At 41.0% G+C, this 23441-nt stretch overlaps 1 protein-coding gene across 1 annotated transcript; it reads left to right on the top strand.

The window, feature by feature from the left end:
• Window positions 1-482: 482 nt before the first annotated feature.
• Window positions 483-22852, top strand: LOC134669350 (myogenesis-regulating glycosidase-like). Its single transcript, XM_063526864.1, has 9 exons — window positions 483-517; window positions 1041-1142; window positions 2126-2293; window positions 3579-4432; window positions 4866-4975; window positions 5353-5502; window positions 6013-6118; window positions 10157-10313; window positions 22639-22852. The coding sequence occupies exons 1-9, from the start codon at window positions 493-495 to the stop codon at window positions 22818-22820; spliced, it is 1854 nt and encodes a 617-aa protein (XP_063382934.1). The 5' UTR covers window positions 483-492; the 3' UTR covers window positions 22821-22852.
• Window positions 22853-23441: the final 589 nt, after the last annotated feature.

The following is a 23441-nucleotide window of genomic DNA, read 5'->3' as shown; positions in this document are numbered from 1 at the left end:
CACCATCCCACTAACCCGGGGTTAACAGGTTAAACCGTTAACCCAGTATCAAATTGTACTGGTAACCGTGGTAACTTCAGGTTTCGCGGTTAACCCCGGGTCTTATTGAATGGTGCAAGTCGCTTCATCATATAATGATACGTCAAAAAGCACGTCATCATTTCCATATGTTATTTAAGTTTAAACGGTTGTTGCTACGCCACTGACATGTCGGTATCATTTTGAAATCTCAATGTAAGTTTGGATTAGCCTCCTGTGCATTTACACGCGCATGTACTTAGCCACTATTAGTCCGAAGGACCTGTCACCACTGCAATTTTGTCAAGATAACGATAAAAAATTCCGCCATCACTCCTATCCCGTCATGGGATGCTATCGACGTGATAAGCTTATCGCCAGCGACAGATTGGGATAGGTAAGTAGGTATTTGAGATGATATAAATATTAGGAGAAGCTGACATCTTCAGTACAGTGTAGCGTGGGTCTTTGAAAATGAAGCTGTTTCTTTTGTTGGCAGGTAGGCAACCTTATGATACAAAAATTTTGGATTTTATAATGTAGTGAACTTTTCGAGCGGGAAGATCAAATTCCTTGCCAAACTTTAAGAAGTCGTGCCCGGAATCGACAGCTGAACTAGATGGCGCCATACGGCGTAATTACTCACCTTAAATGTCCAGTTTTTACATCTACCTTTGCAGCACGTATTCTCCTACTAACACACTCACTGCCAGTGACTCTGCGGGGTCTCTGTAGGCGCTTTTAGTAGTAGTAGTAATCACTTTATTGTACACAACACAGGTTTACAAAAATAATTTACAGTAATGAAAGTACAAAGGCGAACTTATCCCTATAAGGGATCTCTTCCAGCTAACCTTCGATTAGATGAGAGGAAAACTCCAGCTTTTCGCTACAAACCGGAACAAACACGTTATCTTCTACAAGCGTAGCGTGTAACTGGCAGTGAATGAGTTTACTCTTAGACTCTATGCAGCGGACAATGACAACCAGATTCCAAGGCCTAAAAAATTTTTTTTCGACAGGAGTGACGGCAGTGCTGTGCGCTGCGCCGCGCGCCCAAAACACCAGGAATCTGCTGGTCGAAGAGCATGCTGATGGTGGCTTCCATCTCACCATCGTTGATGGTCAGTAGTCTAATTGCAAAATGTGGCGTGTCGGTGGTCGTGTGGTGGTTACACGATGACTCACGCTAGACCGGGCCGTGCCCGGACAGGGGCGGGCCGGAGCGAGCCGACGCAGGAGCTGTCAGGAGCGCCACCGTGACCGGGCCGTTCCGGGGCCGAGGCGTCAGGGCCACCCGTTTATTACATTAACTCTAGTGCTGTCCGAGCAATGTCCGAGCCTCTAGTGTTTACATGTAGGAACTCGAGTCCTTTGAGTCAGAATTTGATGTAGGCACAGCTCGTTTTAAGACTCTGCGCTTAAAAAACTTCTCCCGACTTCTGTCCTTTGTAGTCCTTTTTAAGAGCAACTCAAAAGGACTCGAGCCTCCAAATAAAGACTCCGTGAAAAATATTATAGGTTTTTCCTATATAACAGTAACGAAATTAAGCGTTATTTTATGATTTATGTACGTATCTAATCTACAAATTATACATAAAGACAATGCATTTCGATTTTTTTTTTGTAAAAAAACGAGAATTCTCTGAAAAGCGGAATCTTGTTGGTTGAGGAGCATTTATAGTTGACTTTTATCTCACCGGTGGACGCGCGTGCATAAAGTGCACAGATTTAAGGAAACATAGGTATGCTTACTTCTGCTGATTTATTAAAAAAAATGTAAAGAAATAAATTCCTAATGAATTAAATTACAATATGAATGAATTATTGGAAATACAAATATCGTGGAATTCTAAAAACTAACTTTGGCGTCGAGTGTCTGCGGCCGTTTGAATTTGTTTGAATGACAAAATCGTGTGCGCTACAACATCCTATGGACGCTCCACTGATCGCCGCGGATGTCGGATGACCTTTGGCACAGAATAAGTAATAGTATCCTTTGGAGAAAAACAGCTTCTAATTATTTATGTATGATGAAGATGATATCGGAGCGGACAATGTACAAACACTATCTAGTATCCATTCAGTTTGCACACTTTTTTTTCAGATAACGGAGTGTCGGACGTCCTGGGCATCTTAGGTCGCAACGTCGTCGTCGACGACTCCGTGACCTTCGACGTGACCTCGACCTTCGACGAGGCCAGCGGCGGTTACAGGATCACTGTGACCTGGGACGGACCTAGTGACCTGGTATTTGAAGACTGCTTCGACTTTGGTGAGTTAATTAATAATTAATGAATGTGTACCCCTATATTAAATATCTTAAGAACGGGTCACTCACGTATTTTAAGTCGAAAAACGCTCAACATGTTTCACTCCGTACCGAGGAGTGTCAGTGAGTGAGTGTCGAGGAGTGTGTGTGAGGAGTGTCGTCGAGGAGTGTTGTAACGCAAGCTCCTGATGACACTCCTCGGTACGGAGTGAAACATGTCGAGCGTTTTTCGACTTAAAATACGTGAGTGACCCGTTCTTAAGATATTTAATATGTCTGTGTCTCACGGAAGTTTAGTTATTAGAATGTGTACTCCTAATAACAGTATACTTAAGGGGTGAAGGGGCGGGCACAGATGAGAATGAACCTAGGCATCTTGCCACATGAGGGGATATTAATACAATCATAATTATCACATCATCAGCCAAAAGACGTCCCTAGACAAAGGCCTCTCCCAAGGATCTCACTACGTTCGATCTGGACCTATCCGCATTCAGCGGTTTACGGCGACCAGCACCAGAACGTCGATCTACCTTGTGGGAGGCCTGCCCGCACTGCGTCTTCCGGTACACGGTCGCCACTCGAGAACCTTTTTGCCCCAGCGGCCGTCAGTTCTTCGAGCAATGTGCCCCGCCCGCCCACTGCTGTTTAAGTTTGGCGGGTCTGAAGCCCACCCGTGGACCGGGGACAAATGGGAATAGGTACACCAGATAAAGATAGATGAGGCTAATATATACCTATTAACACGTATGCAAACATTGCATAATATTATTCTCGAAAGTTGCAGCTTTCAATTTACTTATTTCCTATTTAAATATCTTGACAGGTGATTTACTTGAAAGGTTTGTTTGTTATTTATTATTATCATGAGTGGTTATATACCTCCATGAGATACGGTTAGCAACAAGCCGTATAAGATTAAATAACCAACAAACACTTCACTTTTCAGACACGTCTCGATTCATCTCGAACAAGACGATTAAGTATCTAAGTATTTATAGTTTAAAACATGCTGTTTAGGTAAACGTTCTAGACTTCTAGTGTCCGACATGCTAATGCCCAATAGATGACCCCTTGCATGCTGTCACCTTAATTACAATGATTTAAGTAAGGTGCAGGGGGGCCATTTCGTCTGTGGGAAATTTCAACTGGGTAATGGAAATATTTACCATGTTTTACATTATTAGCAGCAAGAGGACCATGTCATTGTCAAGTTCCTTAATAAAACAATTTTTTTATTGCTGTAAACTCTCTACACGTAGAATAAAACCAATCTTACTATTCACAGGAAACAAACAATGGTACGCCGGCCCCGAGCAGAAGGAGCAATACTGGCCCCTCCAGCACGCCCACCTGAACAAGTACTCCATCATCTCCAAAGAGGACGACAACGCCGCCGTCTCCGAACGTTACTGGCTCAACTCCGCCGGACACTACTTCTACGTTCACCCCGAAGCACCCCTTTTCGTCGACTACCACAACAACCTAGACAATCATATATGCTTCATTGCTGAAGTCACCGCTCCTTACTCCACTAGACGCACCCACAATGTCCTCAAATACGACATCTGGCTGTTCGCGAACGCTAAAGTTGCGCACCAACACGCTGTCGACACTTATCTAGGCAAACCATCAGGCATACCTGACTATCGCATGATCCAGTACCCAGTCTGGTCTACCTGGGCGAGATACTCCAGAGAAATCGACCAGGACAGTCTCTGGGCTTTCGCTAATGAGATCAAGGACAGCGGATTCCCTAACGCTCAGTTCGAAATCGATGATCTCTGGGAAATCTGCTACGGATCCTTAACCGTTGATGAGAGGAAGTTGCCTGACTTTAAGACACTTATCCAGGATATTAAGGGTTTGGGTTTTAGGGTTGCCATATGGGTGCATCCTTTTATTAACAAGGATTGTGATCCTTGGTATTCTGAGGCTCTGGAAAACGGCTACTTGGTACTTAATGAAGAGGGTAGCCCTGATTCGACCTGGTGGAACAATAACGGATCTCTTCCCGGTTACATTGACTTTACCAATCCGGAGGCAGCTGCGTGGTATAGCAGCAGGCTCCAAAACCTTATCGATACGTACGATATTGATACGCTGAAGTTTGATGCCGGAGAGTCCAGCTGGTCTCCTCAGGTAAGTTTCACCTTTATTTAAGTATTTGAGATAAGACCCTACTACATAAGATTTTTCGGAGCCACTATGCAAGATTTGCGTTCTTATTAATACTCAATGCGTGGTGTTCGCAATTTACTTACTAAGGCATCTAGAGGAGGATAAAACCTTTTTTAGCCGTTTAATATTGCAAATTTCTCTGAGTTACGATCCTTCCGGCCGATTTCGACCATGGCGACCGACTTCGACTCCTAGTTAGTTTGGAGCTAGTGCGCCCGAAGATGGTTGACGTAGCCGATCTTCGAGGTGAAAACCTCCGCACACATTGAGGGCACGTGAGAACACCAGCCACGTAGTGGAAATGGATGGTAGCAGATCTTAGCTACGGTCCCTGTTGGGACTTGAGGGTCCTTCATTGTTTTTCGTTAACTGTACACTTGGTATTTGTTGGTAGATCCCTGTACAAAATGGCGACATCGACCTGCACCCGGGACATATCGTACAGACCTACGTCAGAGAAGTGTCCAAGTTCGGACCCGCCATCGAAGTGCGATCCGGAATGAGGTAATTCGTACTACTTAAAATGGAAAATCACACAGCTTTTTGGAAAGTCGCGATTTCGTAGCGAAAAATGTGGAAGTGCTATAAAAGTCGCACGTTTATGGTGGCACTCTCACACTCTGTCTAGTCTGTCTCTTGCTAAGCCGTGCGGAGTTTTCAAACTTTGTTATTGCAAAATTTGTGCAGGAGTTAGCTTTAAAAAAGGACTCTGATTGTGGTATACAGCAAGCGTCGCCGCTTTCATAACCATCTCTGATCAGAATACATTTACAAGTGGAAAAATTACTGTCTTGGGCGAGACTTGAACTCACGGCCTCTGGATCAGTCCTCATCATCATCTCTGCTCAATCCTTATTAAACCCCATTTCTGGTAACCACAGGACCCAGGACCTGCCCGTATTCGTCCGAATGGTGGACAAGGACACGCTGTGGGACTTCAACAACGGCCTGGCGACGCTGGTGACCACACTGCTGTCTATGAACCTGAACGGTTATACGCTGGTGTTGCCTGATATGATCGGAGGAAATGGGTGAGGAATTTTGGTGCTTTTAAGGTTTCCGTACCTAAAGGGTAAAAACGGGGAACCTATTACTAAGACACCGCTGTCCGTCTGTCTGTCACCAGGCTGTATCTCATGAGACGGACACGATAATGAACCGTGATATAGCTTATATAATAACAAATACTAAAAAGTACAGAACTCTCGGTGGGCGAGTCCGACACGCACTTTTCCGGTTTTTTTTTAAGTTATGGATTTCATGATGTGACAATCATTTCATGAAATCATTGGATCGCCACATAATGAAGTATCCAAACCTATATCATGGAGTGATCAATTGTAAGATGTCATACGTATCATGAAATTATCAGTCTATGATCTGGTCACGACAGATCAATTAGGTAGTTATCAGACTCTTGTTCTTAAACCCGAATGGTTAGAAGTTAGAACTTATGAACAAGACCTGTTCAGGGTTCCGTATTTAAAATCATTTTAGTATTAATCTTTAAGTATAACTACTTATATTTTATGTTTGTTCAGATACAACGAGAAGCCAAGCAAGGAGCTGTTCATTCGTTGGCTGCAAGCCAATGTCTTCATGCCTTCGCTGCAGTACTCCTTCGTGCCCTGGGACCATGATGATGAGGTAATTAAAACAGTACACTTGATGGCCGGTGACCATAAAAATTCAAGAGGTCGGACGTCGTCAGGGTGAAATTTTAACCAGCATTCATACTCTGCGTAGTCAGTACCGTCTTTATCATAAGGGCACACGGGGCCCGTGCCCCCATCCTCAGGGGGCCCCGAAGGACAGACAGTAACAGTAGGTACAGTGGCGGATTTGCAGTCTTTGCCGCCCTAGGCCCCAAGCCTTGTAGCCGCCCCTTTCTCAGCATCAGCACCCATCATGTTGACTACATTTAGATCAGGCAACGAAAAGAAGAAAGCTTTTCGGTGAAGGAAAACATCGTGAGGAAACCTGCATACATCTGCGAAGAAATTCAAGGGCGTATGTGAAGTCCCCAATCCGCATTGGGCTAGCGTGGGGACTATAGCCCAAGCCCTCTCGCGCATGAGAGGAGGCCTGTGCTCAGCAGTGGGACGTATATAGGCTGAAATGATGATGATGATGATGAACGAAAAGATATATTATAGAGGGAAATGCTTGGGACACATTTTTTACTTGGTAACTTTCTTGGACTCGTTAGGAGGTGAACATATCAAAAGTAGAGGGGTTTGGTTTGAAGGTCACATTTTTCGGTTTTTCGCTTGTCTCAGAAACTATACGTCCTTGTGACATGATCATAGGAACATAGGTTTTACGAAAATACTTATTCATTTTAAATGACAGTTTTACCAATAACATTCACTTTTTATGTACCTACAACAACATTCAAAAAAATCTAAAAAGAAATATAAGATTTTTTTTGCCTATTTTCTTGAATAACTGATGAACTATTTATCCTAAAATTATTTAAAAAAATATTGAGATTCTTACAATGAGCTCTTTGATTTAATATGTAACACGATATAGTTTGAAAAACTTTATTTTTAAATTTTCTCATTTACCCCCCAAAATTGCCCTCCATATTTAAAATTCATTTATTTACGTTACACGTCCATCTTTGGGTCACCAACTTACATAATTACATATCGTCGGTGCGAATAAAAAATTCGCCATGTATTTTTAAGCTACTTTTCAGGAGACAAAAATAACTGTTTATTTTCCTATTTGTAATATATTTGTTGCGCCTGTATTTTTTTTTCTGATAGATCAATGATTTTTACATGATACTCATGAAAAAAACAAACAGATTTATATGTAATTTATTACAATATAATTATTTTAACCAAATTTTGCTACATAGCGACTTAAATTTGGTTCATTAAAATCGTCATGTGAAGTTTGTACACATAGCGATTTGTTACCAAAGTAACATAGTACGAGAGATGATACTTACATAGCGGATTTTAGGGTCTATGTCGGGTAATCCATTCTACAATAGATGATACATAGCGGATTTTAGGGTCTATGTCGGGTAATCCATTCTACAATAAATCGCCATGTGCAACATTATCGCCATCACCTTCGACGGAAAACAAGGCATTTAATATCGTTATGTGCTAAAAAATCACAAAGCTATTTTTTTGTTTCTGTTCTGTTATTTTTTTGGACAAATGTTGTTCTGTGTTCACATAGCGAAATTTTTATTTTCAAAACGAATAAAGATATAACAAAAATATTTATGTGGGTCGACGGGAAATTTAAAAAGGAATTCATCTAGATATGCCAAAATCGAAAAATCGTAAAAAACACATAGCGATTTTTTTATTCGCACCGACGATATGTGTGCCATATTTCAACTTAATTGGTCCAGCAGTTTCGGAGAAAATAGGCTGTGACAGACGGACAGCCAGACGCACGAGTATAAGGGTTCCGTTTTTTCCTTTTGAGGTACGGAACCCTATAAACGGGGAACAAGGCGCGAAGGCGTCAACAATATGCGAAATCGACGCCACACTCGCGTTCGCGGCTTCGCGCCGCGATTCGCGCACAAGTGAGGAGGGCCTTCCAGATATCGTAAAAATTGTAGCTTGTAGCAAATTTAACCAACTTTCATTTTGTATAATGATCATGTCATTAGAACGCATAGTTTCCGAGATATAAACGAAAAACTGAAAAATGTGACCTTCAAACCTCTCTCTTCCCCCGGCTCAAGGGCTACGGCCGGGGACTTTTGATATGTTCACCTCCTAGATAGTCCAAATAAAGTTAGGTACAAAGTCAAAAATTGAGTTTTAAGCATTTCCCTCTATAGGTACCTTTTTTTGAGAATTCGTTGCCTGGCCTAATTTTGAGTAATTTTTGTTATCATCAGCGAATTTTTTGTCACAATTTGCCGCCCCTAATATCTCGCCGCCCTAGGCCCGGGCCTACTGTGCCTTATGGGAAATCCGCCACTGAGTAGGTATATTTGATTACCCATAATAAATAGAAGATCATAGTAGAAAATGTTAGTTTTTCGCTTTCTTTACTTTCCAAAAGGGCCAAATTCTTATGTGCCCAGTGGCCCCAGTATAGTTTAAGACGGCCCTGTGCGTAGTGTCTTATAGAATAGTTTTATACATTCCGGATGATCTGATGCCGCTGGTTATCTACTTAACTCTGCACAAAGTTTTCAATGACACTTGCTGTGGCACATGCAGGCTGTGAAAATTCCAGCATTAAGGTCAAATTCCTATGAAAGAGACGTTCCTTAGTAGCACTTCCACATTATGTTACTCCAACGTCGCAAACATTCAATATGGCCGCTACCTCATATTTTGGCATCTGTGCTCCGATAGTCGATAGTAGGTATTCGTTTACGTGTTTGCTCACAAATACTCCTCCCGAATCCTCCCCTCCCGCACCTCCGCCCACTTGCTTGCGTTATGTATATGGGGTTTCAGTTTCTGCTGAGAGAGGCAGAGATATGTAGGTATAGGTATATGTGTCCCTCTTAGCAGCAAGATAGTAGGAAATATTCGAGGAAAATATAACAGGTAGGCTTCTATTCTCTATCTATTTTTGTATTTTAAATGGCCGTTTCTGGTAATTTCTTGAACATGATGCAATCATTTATCAAAACTTATCAGATCCTCGAGATATCGTATTGGCAAACAACACTCTTATAGAATCTTATTGATTTCTCGACGTACAAGGTTTCATTAAAACTCCTGGAAATTAATTAAACAATATGGTGAAATGGGCCTAGGTCGAGGCCGATATCCAATTTTAATAAGACTTTCTATCGCGCGAAATTTTTATTTAAAGTGACGCAAACTTTTGTAAAAGTGTTTCCGATTTCACTAGATACCTACACATTTTACGATTAGGTATGTAAGCTCATCTTAAACACGAGACAGTGTAACTTATCAGTTAAATTATTAAGGGCCACTTGCACCATTCACTAACCCGGGGTTAACCAGTTAAACCTGGAGTTACCATGGATACCAATACAATTTTAACGGTTTAATTGGTTAACCTTAGGTTAGTGGGATGGTGCAAGTGAGCTTAAGGTAAATATAATTTATTTTGATCGTATAATAAAATTGCATGAGACTTTTATTGCTGAAAAAAAGGAGTTTTCAAAAACGTTGTCCAAATTATATTATTGTCCTCTCTTACAGCACTGCTGCATGCATGGGCTCGAAACAAAATTTTCAGTACATTGGCAGAGCCCTATTGCTTTCCCTGGTAATAGCCCTTTTCACATATGTTGTAATCCTACCCGTCAAAAAAAAAAAATTTTTTTTTTCTTTCAGTACAAACGGTATTTCTTGTATTTGGATTTAGTTATTGCAGAGTATTACCATATAAAATTAAATTACATTAGTTTATGCATTAAATATTAGTAATTTTTAAACAAAAACATTATTTTTGAACAAACGCGAGAACCTCAAAAAGTGGGGTCACCTGACGAAAACATATGCATCGGGGCTCGTACAAGAATTACTCGTTTAAAGGTATCATCGTCATCATCTCAGCCATAGACGTCCACTGCTGAACATAGGCCTCCCCCTTGAAACGGTCGATACTGCCACAATAGTAGTCACTTTCAATCTTAATGCCTAGCAATAAAGGTGAATGGGCTAACAATTAGGTTTTAAGCAATAGGACATTAACATAAATGTTTGTTTTCAGGCGGTGGAAATCTGCCGGAAGTACACTCAGCTTCACGCCGACTATGCCGATGAAATTGTGGCGGCTATGGAGGCGTCTGTCAGAGATGGTACCCCAGTGAACGCGCCTATCTGGTGGCTTGACCCTACGGACGAGACAGCCCTTGCTACCTGGGATGGTAATAACATTTCTCTTTCTCCATTCCTAAAGCAGACCATTGTCAATCATGACGAAATCGTGTATTCGACAAGCCGTGCAAAGTGGCATACGGAACAATATTTTGTGCCTATTGAAGTTTATTTTAGTGGGTCTCTGTACTGGTATTAGAAATTCTTCGAACTAAATACTATTAAATACTATATGGAGCGTGCATGAACTATAGGGGGCAGCACAGGAGCCGACAGATTTTTGGCGCGAGGTGTAAAATTAAATGTGAAGTTTATGCTTCCGATGTAACCTACAAGATGGCAGAATCTACTATTTGTTTATTTGTTTATTTGTTGCATACAATTAACACTAACAGTTCAACCTTACGTGCTAATTGGAATTACATTACTTAATAGCTAGCAACATGCATTATTCGAATAAATAAGTGAGTGAATATATTATAAGTAACTACATTCGATTTAAATCTATAACACATTACTGACATTACATTAGGAGTATGACGTTATTACATAAAAGAGATCAAGGGAGTAAAATAATTGATTAAATGTCATTGAAGGATAATTACACAGCACAGGAAACGTTCGAGAACGGTAGATGATAACACTTGCTTTGGCCTGTTTATGTTTCCGATTCAGCCCACAAGATGGCACATTGGCAGACCTTCCAACGCGTACGGTCCTCATTGGGCCAATTTCGACACTTAATACCTTCGAATTAGCCTGTAGCGTATTCAGAATACTTCATAGATTATTGATGTAGGTATATTTTGCTGCCATACTTCAGACTAATCGCTCGATTACCCAGAAGTGGCACTGACTAATGCCCCCATTACTTGACAATTAGATAGCGCCTTTGTAGCCCCCTCCAGACTATGTGCGTGAATCGCGGGCGAAGCCGCGAACGCGAGTGTGGAGTCGATTTCGCTGTCTGCGAAAATCGACGCCACACTTGCGTTCGCGGCTTCGCGCCGCGATTCGCGCACCAGTGTGGAGGAGGCTTAACAATACGGCGATTCATCAAAGCTACGCTACGCATAGTAGAAGAGCCGGCCGCAAATTTTCTAACCGACTTGATACCACGATGAAATGCACAATGGTTTCCCATAAAAATGATGCTAAGTCCGAATTCGGTAGTCTGCCACGGCGGAACTTGCCGAAAGTACGAAAAAGAAGGCCACTTCCGGTGCCAAAAAAGGGGGTTGATTTAACCCATCTGATACCGAAATAATAATTATGGCAGCAGTTAGAAATTTACATGTAGACACGTAAAAGCGAAGTCTGCCAGTATTTTTTTTGCCGGAAGTGCTTGGCAGACGCTCTCAAATGTGGCCACTGGGACCCCTAATTTAACCCATCTGATACCACCATGAAACCAATTCCAGTCGGTAGGTATGAACCCTCATGTCAGGAATATATAAGTCTGCCAAGGCTTTTCCTGCCGAAACACCTTGGCAGACGAGATTATGTGAGCAAGGTAACCATCGGTTACCGTACACTAACCCATCTGATACCACCATGAAACCAATTCCAGTCGGTAGGTATGAACCCCCATTTTAGGAATATATAAGTCTGCCAAGGTTTTTCCTGCCGAAACACCTTGGCAGACGAGATTATAAGCAAGATGATCATAGGTTACCATACACTAACCCATCTGATACCACGATGAAACCAATTCCAGTCGGTAGGTATGGACCATCATTTCAGGAATATATTAGTCTGCCAGGGCTTTTCCTGCCGAAACACCTTGGCAGACGAGATTATGTTAGCAAGGTGTACGTCAGTTACCCTACATCAACCCATCTGATACCACCATGAAACCAATTCCAGTCGGTAGGTATGAATCCCCATTTCAGGAATGTATAAGTCTGCCAAGGCTTTTCCTGCCGAAACACCTTGGCAGACGAGATTATAAGCAAGATGACCATCGGTTACCGTACACTAACCCATCTGATACCACGATGAAATCAAGTCCAGTCGGTAGGTACGAACCCTCATTTCAGGAATATATAGGTCTGCCAGGGCTTTTCCTGCCGAAACACCTTGGCAGACGAGATTATGTTAGCAAGGTGTACATCAGTTACCCTACATTTACCCATCTGATACCTTGTTTGACAAGTCCAGTCTGCCAAGTCAAGTCTGCCAACTGACTGGAATTGGTTTCATGTAACTGATGTACATCTTGCTAACATAATCTCGTCTGCCAAGGTGTTTCGGCAGGAAAAGCCCTGTCAGACTTATATATTCCTGAAATGAGGGTTCATACCTACCGACTGGACTTGATTTCATCGTGGTATCAGATGGGTTAGTGTACGGTAACCGATGGTCATCTTGCTTATAATCTCGTCTGCCAAGGTGTTTCGGCAAGAAAAGCCTTGGCAGACTTATATATTCCTGAAATGGGGGTTCATACCTACCGACTGGAATTGGTTTCATGGTGGTATCAGATGGGTTGATGTAGGGTAACTGATGTACACCTTGCTAACATAATCTCGTCTGCCAAGGTGTTTCGGCAGGAAAATCCCTGGCAGACTTATATATTCCTGAAATGAGCAAGGTAACCATCGGTTACCGTACACTAACCCATCTGATACCACCATGAAACCAATTCCAGTCGGTAGGTATGAACCCCCATTTTAGGAATATATAAGTCTGCCAAGGTTTTTCCTGCCGAAACACCTTGGCAGACGAGATTATAAGCAAGATGATCATAGGTTACCATACACTAACCCATCTGATACCACGATGAAACCAATTCCAGTCGGTAGGTATGGACCATCATTTCAGGAATATATTAGTCTGCCAGGGCTTTTCCTGCCGAAACACCTTGGCAGACGAGATTATGTTAGCAAGGTGTACGTCAGTTACCCTACATCAACCCATCTGATACCACCATGAAACCAATTCCAGTCGGTAGGTATGAATCCCCATTTCAGGAATGTATAAGTCTGCCAAGGCTTTTCCTGCCGAAACACCTTGGCAGACGAGATTATAAGCAAGATGACCATCGGTTACCGTACACTAACCCATCTGATACCACGATGAAATCAAGTCCAGTCGGTAGGTACGAACCCTCATTTCAGGAATATATAGGTCTGCCAGGGCTTTTCCTGCCGAAACACCTTGGCAGACGAGATTATGTTAGCAAGGTGTACATCAGTTACCCTACATTTACCCATCTGATACCTTGTTTGACAAGTCCAGTCTGCCAAGTCAAGTCTGCCAACTGACTGGAATTGGTTTCATGTAACTGATGTACATCTTGCTAACATAATCTCGTCTGCCAAGGTGTTTCGGCAGGAAAAGCCCTGTCAGACTTATATATTCCTGAAATGAGGGTTCATACCTACCGACTGGACTTGATTTCATCGTGGTATCAGATGGGTTAGTGTACGGTAACCGATGGTCATCTTGCTTATAATCTCGTCTGCCAAGGTGTTTCGGCAAGAAAAGCCTTGGCAGACTTATATATTCCTGAAATGGGGGTTCATACCTACCGACTGGAATTGGTTTCATGGTGGTATCAGATGGGTTGATGTAGGGTAACTGATGTACACCTTGCTAACATAATCTCGTCTGCCAAGGTGTTTCGGCAGGAAAATCCCTGGCAGACTTATATATTCCTGAAATGAGGGTGCATACCTACCGACTGGAATTGGTTTCATGGTGGTATCAGATGGGTTAGTGTACGGTAACCAATGATCATCTTGCTTATAATCTCGTCTGCCAAGGTGTTTCGGCAGGAAAAACCTTGGCAGACTTATATATTCGTAAAATGGGGGTTCATACCTACCGACTGGAATTGGTTTCATGGTGGTATCAGATGGGTTAGTGTACGGTAACCGATGGTTACCTTGCTCACATAATCTCGTCTGCCAAGGTGTTTCGGCAGGAAAAGCCTTGGCAGACTTATATATTCCTGACATGAGGGTTCATACCTACCGACTGGAATTGGTTTCATGGTGGTATCAGATGGGTTAAATTAGGGGTCCCGGTGGCCACCTTTGAGAGCGTCTGCCAAGCACTTCCGGCAAAAAAAATACTGACAGACTTCGCTTTTATGTGTCTACATGTAAATTTCTAACTGCTGCCATAACTATTATTTCGGTATCAGATGGGTTAAATCAACCCCCTTTTTTGGCACCGGAAGTGGCCTTCTTTTTCGTACTTTCGGCAAGTTCCGCCGTGGCAGACTATCGAATTTGGACTTAGCATCACTTTTATGGGAAACCATTGTGCATTTCATCGTGGTATCAAGTCGGTTAGAAAATTTGCGGCCGGCTCTTCTACTAGCAGTGCGCTGTAGAACCAACCAATCTTAATTTGCATTATGTACGTAGCACGTATATTGAGTAAGGCCCAATATGCATTAAAATGTACTTAAACCTACAGTCAGGCACAAATAGTGGATCCCCATTTCAACTCACAAAGTTGCATTTGTTTTGGTTTGTTAAATAATCTATTTAAAATCGAAAGTCTACCATTAAACTATTTATGTGCTTAAATTAAATTTTCAATACCATTACCCTATAGGTAAAAAATTAAAGCTCTCTCTGGTACCTACCTATGCGATTGCGTAGTTTACAAAAACCACACAAAAACGCTGAATCTTATAAATGGAAAGGATTAAACTTCAGCAGGGTAAATAATGAGTCCAGTAAAACTTGCGTCATACCTACCTATTATAAAAAACCGGACAAGTGCGAGTCGGATTCGCCCACCGAGGGCTCCGTACTTTTTAGTATTTGTTGTTAAAGCGGCAACAGAAATACATCATCTGTGAAAATTTCAACTGTTTAGACATCACGGTTCGTGAGATACAGCCTGGTGACAGACGGACGGACGGACACCGGAGTCTTAGTATATAATAGGGTCCCGTTTTACCCTTTGGGTATATACGGAACCCTAAAAACGAAACGCCTATTAGGATAATTGACACTTGAAACTCCGTAAGCGCGATGTAGGGTTCTGCGTAATTGCATTCTAGCTTGCTAACGCCATCTATTAGCATAATATGGCACGACGTTGGCAGTGGCAGAACTGACAGAGGAGACGCCACTAGTTCAAAACCGTAACAAGTTTTAAAATTTAATCGGGGTCCTGAGGGCCGATAGTGAACCGCGTTCGACGTGTTGCCTCATGTCACACTTACGAACGAATTTACAAGTGCGACAAAGAGGCAACACGTCGAACATGGTTCGCGGTAGGCCCTCTAGTTTGCTCTGAATGTTTTGTGAATCGCGTATGCTGTTTGTTTCACAAGTTAAGCGATCAGAAGTGGCATTTGTTCCCATGGCGGACAATAGGAGATATATTTACAAAAACAGCATAATTAATGTAACTCGACCTGACATTTACGAGCGCGGTTGATGAAGTTTTTAACTTTTTTTACCGTTTGAACCTTCAAGGATAAGGTTTTTTCTTTCTCACAACGTCACATTGATTTTCTTATGATTATCTTTTTTGTACTTAAATGCTAAATATCTTCCAAAAATAAGGGGAATCTAATTATCATTTTAAGAAGCGAAGAAAATATTGGTTTTAATTTTTCAATTAAAGAAAAATTCATTGCACCGAGCAAGGTTCAAACTTCGGAACCAATATTGGTACCGAACCTCGGTCGGTATAGTTGATTTTTTTAGGCTGACCGTTTTAGAACTATAAGAGCTCATATTATAGTTCTAAACAGTCAGCTAAAAAAATCAACTAAAATACTATGTCAATCTTCCCTTAGGCCCCATTCACACGGCAGCTTATTCAACGCGCGTTAAAAAAGCGTTCGAATGGCACAAATTGATAGCCATGTATGTATTCACACGACCAAAGAATATAATACTCACTAGGAGAAGAACGGTAACTCCATACAAAAAAATGTCCCCAACCGTTTATACGTTTATACTAGTGGCGCCGTCTTTGTGTACCAATGGAACTAAAGTTGACAACCGGTTTAGCCTGGCGGGTATTGGTAGGTAGTAATTCTGTTGATAAACATATTTGTTATCTTCATATGCAAGATGCAAATATTACCCCTTGTTTGTGGTATTATCAATTGATTTAAATAAAAGGCATGTTTATGTTTATAACATTATATATATTATTTATTAAAAAATGTTTTACATATAAAAATATACACTGAAAACTGGCAACTGGCAACTTAATAAAAAAATAGACATTAATAAAGCGCATTCACAAAGTTTTCAGTACCTTTATACAAATAACATTAGGCATGCCTACCTATTACACTTTACTATTACGCGGATACGAGGTTCCGCAGCAGCAGGGCGGTGGAGAAAGAATACTCACTGTTCGCACAATGCACATGAACTTTATTATCTAGTAAATAATATATGTTAATACAATTTATGGGAGCTAAAGCTTACGCGTCCGACCATCAACGCAGCCGAAACCAAAGAGAGAGGGAGCAAATAGAGTAGCAACATAGACTAAAGAACATAAGGTGTCATTCACACATGCGTACATTCATTGGTTGGTATTATAAGGGTGTACATACAAGATTCAATTTTCTAACACTTCCCCTCACACTTATAAGACCAAATGTCTCATGCTTAAACACAACATAAGTACACAGAACACTATACAAAACTAACATATGTTGTCAATGTGTATTGGCACATCCCTGATAAAAGGCTTGAACTTAATATAATATCAATTATATTAGTTAACATTTACAATAATGCTTGCCCTAAGTAGAGACTAACTCTATCCATATACACATTCGTATAATAACATGCTTTCACGAGACACAAACATGGACTGAGTGAAGAAAGAATGCATGCTATTTTTACGATTGCACATGTACATTTGTAAACAATATAAACGATTATATAATGATTTTACACGCACATAATGCAAACATGCCTACTCATTTAACTCTATATTCATGCTTTGAATAAATTTGGAATGTTTATAAAGACTCAGCGGTTTGGTAAGTACATCGGCTATCATTACTTCTGTTGGTAAGTATTTTACAGTTAACACGTTATTATGTACCAAATCTTTTATATGATGATACCGTACATCTATGTGTTTGGTACGCTTATGTGAATATTCTTTACAAAGTAAAAGCTTGTGCGCACTCTGATTGTCATTGAACACAGTGATGTTAGGTTTCACATGTAAAATTTCAAACAAAATATTTTTGATGAAACATAGGTCTTTACATACATCATTAATTGAAATAAATTCACTTTCAGTAGAACTGAGTGCTACACAACGCTGTTTGCGTGATTCCCAATGTATACAATTCGAGCCTAACTTTATTACAAAACCAGTATAAGAGCGTCTATCTACATCATTAGCCCAGTCGGCATCAGCATATGCAATTAAATTCAATTCTCTACTCTTTATAAATATAAGGAATAGTTAATTGTTCCCGCTAAATACCTTAAAATCCGTTTTGCTGCAAGCCAATGACTTTTATTAAACTTTGAATTATACTGACTTAAATGGCTACAAGCATATGCTATGTCTGGCCTGGTACAAACAGCTAAGTACATCAAGGAACCAATAAGTTCTCTGTAATTATAAGTTTCATCACATAAATTTTCTCCTTCAGATTCAAATTTACAACCTACAGACATAGGTGTAGAGACAGGTTTACAATTTTCCATATTAAACCGCTTGAGTACTTTCATAATATAGTCGCTTTGATCTAACTTTAATACATTTCCCTCCCTTACAACATTGATGCCCAGACAACTTTTTAAATTTCCTAAATTCTTACAATGAAATTCACTCTGTAGTAAATTAAAAGATTATTTTTACAGGATTCGTTATTCGAGAAAATGTAAAAGTCGTCTACATAAAGCGCTACTACTACTAAACTATTTTTATCTTTACTTATATAGATACAAGGTTCATGTTTACTTTGAACAAACCCATTTTCACACAGTAATTTATTTACTTTGTTATTCCAAATTCTACTAGCTTGTTTAAGACCATAGATCCCTTTTTGTAACAAACAAACTTTATTTTTATGGTTATTATTAAAACCTGGTGGAAGCTCCATATAAATGGTTTCCTCAAGGTCTCCATTGAGAAAAGCTGTGGTCACATCAATGTGATCTATGCTTAAATCATACTCACAAGCTAAAGCAAACAATATTCTCATTGTACTATGTCTTACAACTGGTGAAAATGTGTCTTTATAGTCCACACCAGGGACTTGTGTATAACCCATGGCAACAAGACGCGCTTTAAATTTATCAAAGTTACCTGATGCATCTGTTTTGATTTTATATACCCATTTAGACTTTATTACGTTCGTATTATGTGGCCTATCAACTAATCTCTAAACTTTATTAGCTATAAGAGAGTCAAACTCACATTTCATTGCGGCAGACCATTCTGCACTAAGGGGACCAGTGACAGCATCCTTATACGATAAGGGTATGTCTAGGCTGTGGACAGACGCAGCATCGTGCGCTACCATGGAGTAGTCTGACGTGTAATCAGCATACCTTTTGGGTTTTTGTGACCTTGTAGTACGTACGGGACGCGAGGAATGTACAGCCGGCGCATCAGCTGGGGGCAGGGCTTCCCCTGAATGTGACGGTCGCGGCGACAGCACTACAGACTCGCTCGACGAGTCACCTGAGCCCGAAGTAGAGCAGCCTGGCTCCTCATTCTCGCTTCCGGTACAGAATTCCTCAGAATCTGAAAACACCATGGAAGAATCATTAGGTTTTTGAGTACACATTTGTTTTTCACTTCCTGGGTCGCAGATTGGAATTTGCTCACTTTGAATAGACATTGAATCCACATCAGTTTCACTAGAGACTAGATTTTCATTACATTGACTAGGGATTTCAATTACATTATTCTTATTTAGATTCTCATTATTTTTATTAGGAATTCCAATATTATTATGACTAGATTTATCATTATCATTAGAAATAAATTCAAATTCATAAAATATATTCTCATTGTCAGATTGGTTAAAACTTAATTTATCTAAATTGTTGTAAAATTTATCTTCTAAAAACACAACATTTCGAGACAAGATCACTTTTTTAGGGTTCAACGGATCCAAAAGCCTATAGCCTTTTGTCGTTTCACTGTAACCAACAAAAATATAAGGTTTGCTTCTAGGATCAAGTTTGCGACGATTTTCTTTAGGTATTAAGGAATAGGCAATGCAGCCAAAGACGTGAAGATGCCTGAGGTCTGGTGTAGAACCTGTCCAGAGCTCTTCAGGGGTACGTCCCGACAATGCACTTGTTGGACTCCTATTCTTTAAGTATGCAGCAGTCATAACTGCTTCACCCCAAAAACACTTGCTGAGACCAGCTTCATATAGCATACATCTAGCCTTGTCAAGAAGAGTCCTATTCAGTCTCTCAGCAACACCACACTGCTGATGGCAGTAAGGAACACTCTTCTGATGAACAATACCTTCTCTTCTAAGAAAATCAGCAAAACTTTTGTTACAATATTCAGACCCAAAATCTGTCCGAAGAGTTTTAATTGGCAATCCTAATTGTTTTTCTACTAAATTCTTGTAAGTAATAAAATGTTTAATTACCTCGGATTTATGACGCATGAGGAAGATGTGTGACTTCCTGGTGTAGTCATCAGTCATGGTAACCATGAACCTCGCACCTCCAATGCTGTCTTCTTGAAACGGACCTGCTACATCGCTATGCACTAGTTGCAAAGGTACATGTGCACGTGTAGCCTCGCCCACGGGATACGGCAAGGCAACTTGCTTCCCAAGCAGACAGGTCTCACACTTCGCACCAGAAGTTTCCTGAAATTGTATACCAGTTGCAGGATCATCCCTTAGAGTACACATGCTTTTAAAGCTGAGGTGACCTAAACGGGAATGCAGAAGTTGAACCGGCAGAGAAGAAACAGCTACATTAGCACTCTGTGTATCTTGCCTATTATGCAAAAACATGGAAGAGTGCACTTCTTGCGAAGTTCCTTTTCCTTGACTACACCCATCCCATTCATATAAACCATTCCTATTAAATGCTGAGGTAATAGGGTTGCCATGAATTTTACAACTATTGTATATATTACATTTCTCTTTGGTAAAAACTACAGTATAGCCTACATCACACAATTTACTAACAGATAATAAATTAGCGGTCAAGTTTGGAACATATAATACCTTATTAAGTTTATCGATGACGCCTCCCACTGGCAGTTCCCCGACGCCTTCAGCCGATATAGAGTCATCGTTGGCCAAAGTCACTTTACTTCCTTCGCCCGGCAGCTCCTTGTAGTCCTTCAGGATTGTCTTGTCGTTGCAAAGATGATTGGAACATCCAGAGTCCAGGTAAAAGGATGACTTCTTCACAAAAAAGGCTTTCGATGACTCGGTAGCCAGAAGCGACCGATTCTTCACCTTGTCCTTCCTATATTTGAAGCACTTGCTTTTTATATGGCCTGATTTTCCGCAGTAGTGACAAGTAACCTGTTTTTGTTGTCTGGGTACTGTGTTTCTTGCCTTGGAGAACAGGGCGGCTTCATCTACACAGGAAGATCCTTCCATTTTCCTCGATTCTTCTTGAAGAAGGCGAGATCTCACCATATCAGCGGTGAGGTTGGTGTCGGCGATATTTGCAGTCTCGAGGTTGCTTACCAGCGCGTCGTATTCGTCTGGCAGTCCGCTAAGGAGAAGTTCCACCACTTCTTTATCTTCTATGTTTTTGTCAATATCCGCCAATTGATGAACCAGCGACATCACCGCTTCCAGGTAACGGGACATGCAGTTATATTGCTTGTACTCTATACGATGCAGCTGCCGCAATAGCAGCACGCGCCTGTACAAACCTTTGTTTTCAAAAACAGTTTTTAGGTTATCCCACGCTTCTTTAGCGGTCGTCGCCTTTCTGATGTGTTGTAGGCACGCGGTCGAAACGCTGAGGCCGATGCGAGCCAATGCTCGTTTGACGTGCGAAGGGTCAACGTCCGTCCCTTCCACAGTCTCCCACAAACCGTCCAGGGTCAGCAGCATCCTGATCTGGTACTTCCATGTCTGGTAGTTTTCCGAGCCACGTAGCTTTTCGATCGAATGGTTAGAGTAGCTGAGAGGTTGGTTTTGATTCACCTCGGCCATGATGAATGCGCTTACCGGCGATCATAGGATGATGACCCACGTGTGGATGGCGTGATGGCGAACAGTGAATATATATCAATCGTGACTGTGCCCAGAACCTATTACGCGGATACGAGGTTCCGCAGCAGCAGGGCGGTGGAGAAAGAATACTCACTGTTCGCACAATGCACATGAACTTTATTATCTAGTAAATAATATATGTTAATACAATTTATGGGAGCTAAAGCTTACGCGTCCGACCATCAACGCAGCCGAAACCAAAGAGAGAGGGAGCAAATAGAGTAGCAACATAGACTAAAGAACATAAGGTGTCATTCACACATGCGTACATTCATTGGTTGGTATTATAAGGGTGTACATACAAGATTCAATTTTCTAACATTTACACACAGATACACTACACTTCACACACGGCATTTTACACAGATTTCCAACTTGTATTCATACATTTCTTCACAGTTAATTAATACTCTTTCCAGATGCGTTATGACTCGGTTCCTTCTGAACCCACTAAAGTTGTAAATTTCACTCTGGCTGCTTCAACAGCCGTTGCTCCGCATTTAGCACATTTTCTATGTGCATTGCTGTAAACCATGTAGGTACAGACTTACAGTCTTAAGTGGTACGTAGCGGTACACGTTGTATGTATTATTTAAAGAGTTAATAAATAAAATTTTCGTTATGAACTTTAACCACAGCAGTTGGACAGAGTCATTGACAAATATATTTTTTATTATGGTGGGTAGACGTACCTACCCTCCATATATTTTATGAACATTGATAAAGACAGTTGGAAGCAAATATTCATTAAAAAATTAATCGCATGTAATTAAGTTTTAAGTCCCGTTTTATGATTAATATTGTATAAAATTCGTGATAATTTAAATCAGAGTTGGGAGCAATGTTGCTGTAGAAAAATGTTTTTATTTTTATTACTCGCAACTTTTTCCCGGAGGCCAACGCACACAAAGAAGCTTAAGGCGCACACATGCGCAATTATTTGGGGACATAACTTTCTTAGGAAGTGAACAGGCCTTGCACACGACAGCGTTGGGGCTTTTTATTAAGCGTCGAGAGATAGATAGAATACTCTTTATTGGCACACCTCAGTAAAAATATACAAAGAAAAGAACAATTAACATACAAAGAAAAGAAAAACAATAACACTATGGAGCCTATTATTATAGAGACGCGTTTTTCTAAACGTGAAACACGTTTTTTTTTAAATAATTTATATTCCAATATATTTCCAGAGTTCCTTCTGGGTGAGAAGATCCTGGTAGCACCCGTGCTGGAGCAGGGAGCGGTGTCCCGTGCAGTGTACCTGCCTCGCGGCACGTGGCGCGACGCCGAGGGCGCGGAGTACGAGGGACCGACCACCCTGGACTATCCCGCGCCGATTGAAGTGCTGCCTTACTTCATTCTGCAAAACTAATGTTCTGAAAGGCTAGTCGAAGTTGTCCCTGGCCAACTTCCTCGCTCTCGCTCAAGGCACTGTTACTCGAAGCCGGACTTTTAACTGCGAACTTGCTAGTCAGACCAATAAGTCTGCAACGGATTTGATAGCCCGCGCGCAGTGCAAGTGTTATTTTAAACGTCAATCTTCTATGAAATTATGACGTATAATTAACACTTGCACTGCGTGGGCTATCAAATCCGCTGCAGACTTTTCTTGGTCCTACTTTAGTTTGGGCCTGGGACCAATAGAAATTAAATTGGTAGTTTGATTGTTAGTCACATTTAGCGTCCACGCGTACACAATTTCATAGTCACGGCGAACCAATTATCTGCGTCCAGACCACACAATTAAATTGTCAATTCAATCAGATTGTGTGAAAATTGTCCCGTCTGGATCCTGATTTGTCAGCAGTGTAGTAGCACCTTTAGTATTGCCATTCAGCGATAACATCCCTCCAGCAGTCTCAACTCCAGCTACCGAGGAAGACATTAAAATTAGGATTTGAATTTTATAATGTTTTTGATTCACAATAAAGTTTTATTTTATTATGTTTATTTATTTTAAACAATAAAATAACATATGTACATACAACAATGG

Source organism: Cydia fagiglandana, chromosome 12, assembly GCF_963556715.1.
Source record: "Cydia fagiglandana chromosome 12, ilCydFagi1.1, whole genome shotgun sequence".
Taxonomy (NCBI): Eukaryota; Metazoa; Arthropoda; class Insecta; order Lepidoptera; family Tortricidae; genus Cydia; species Cydia fagiglandana.
This window is presented reverse-complemented; position numbering and strand designations above follow the sequence as displayed.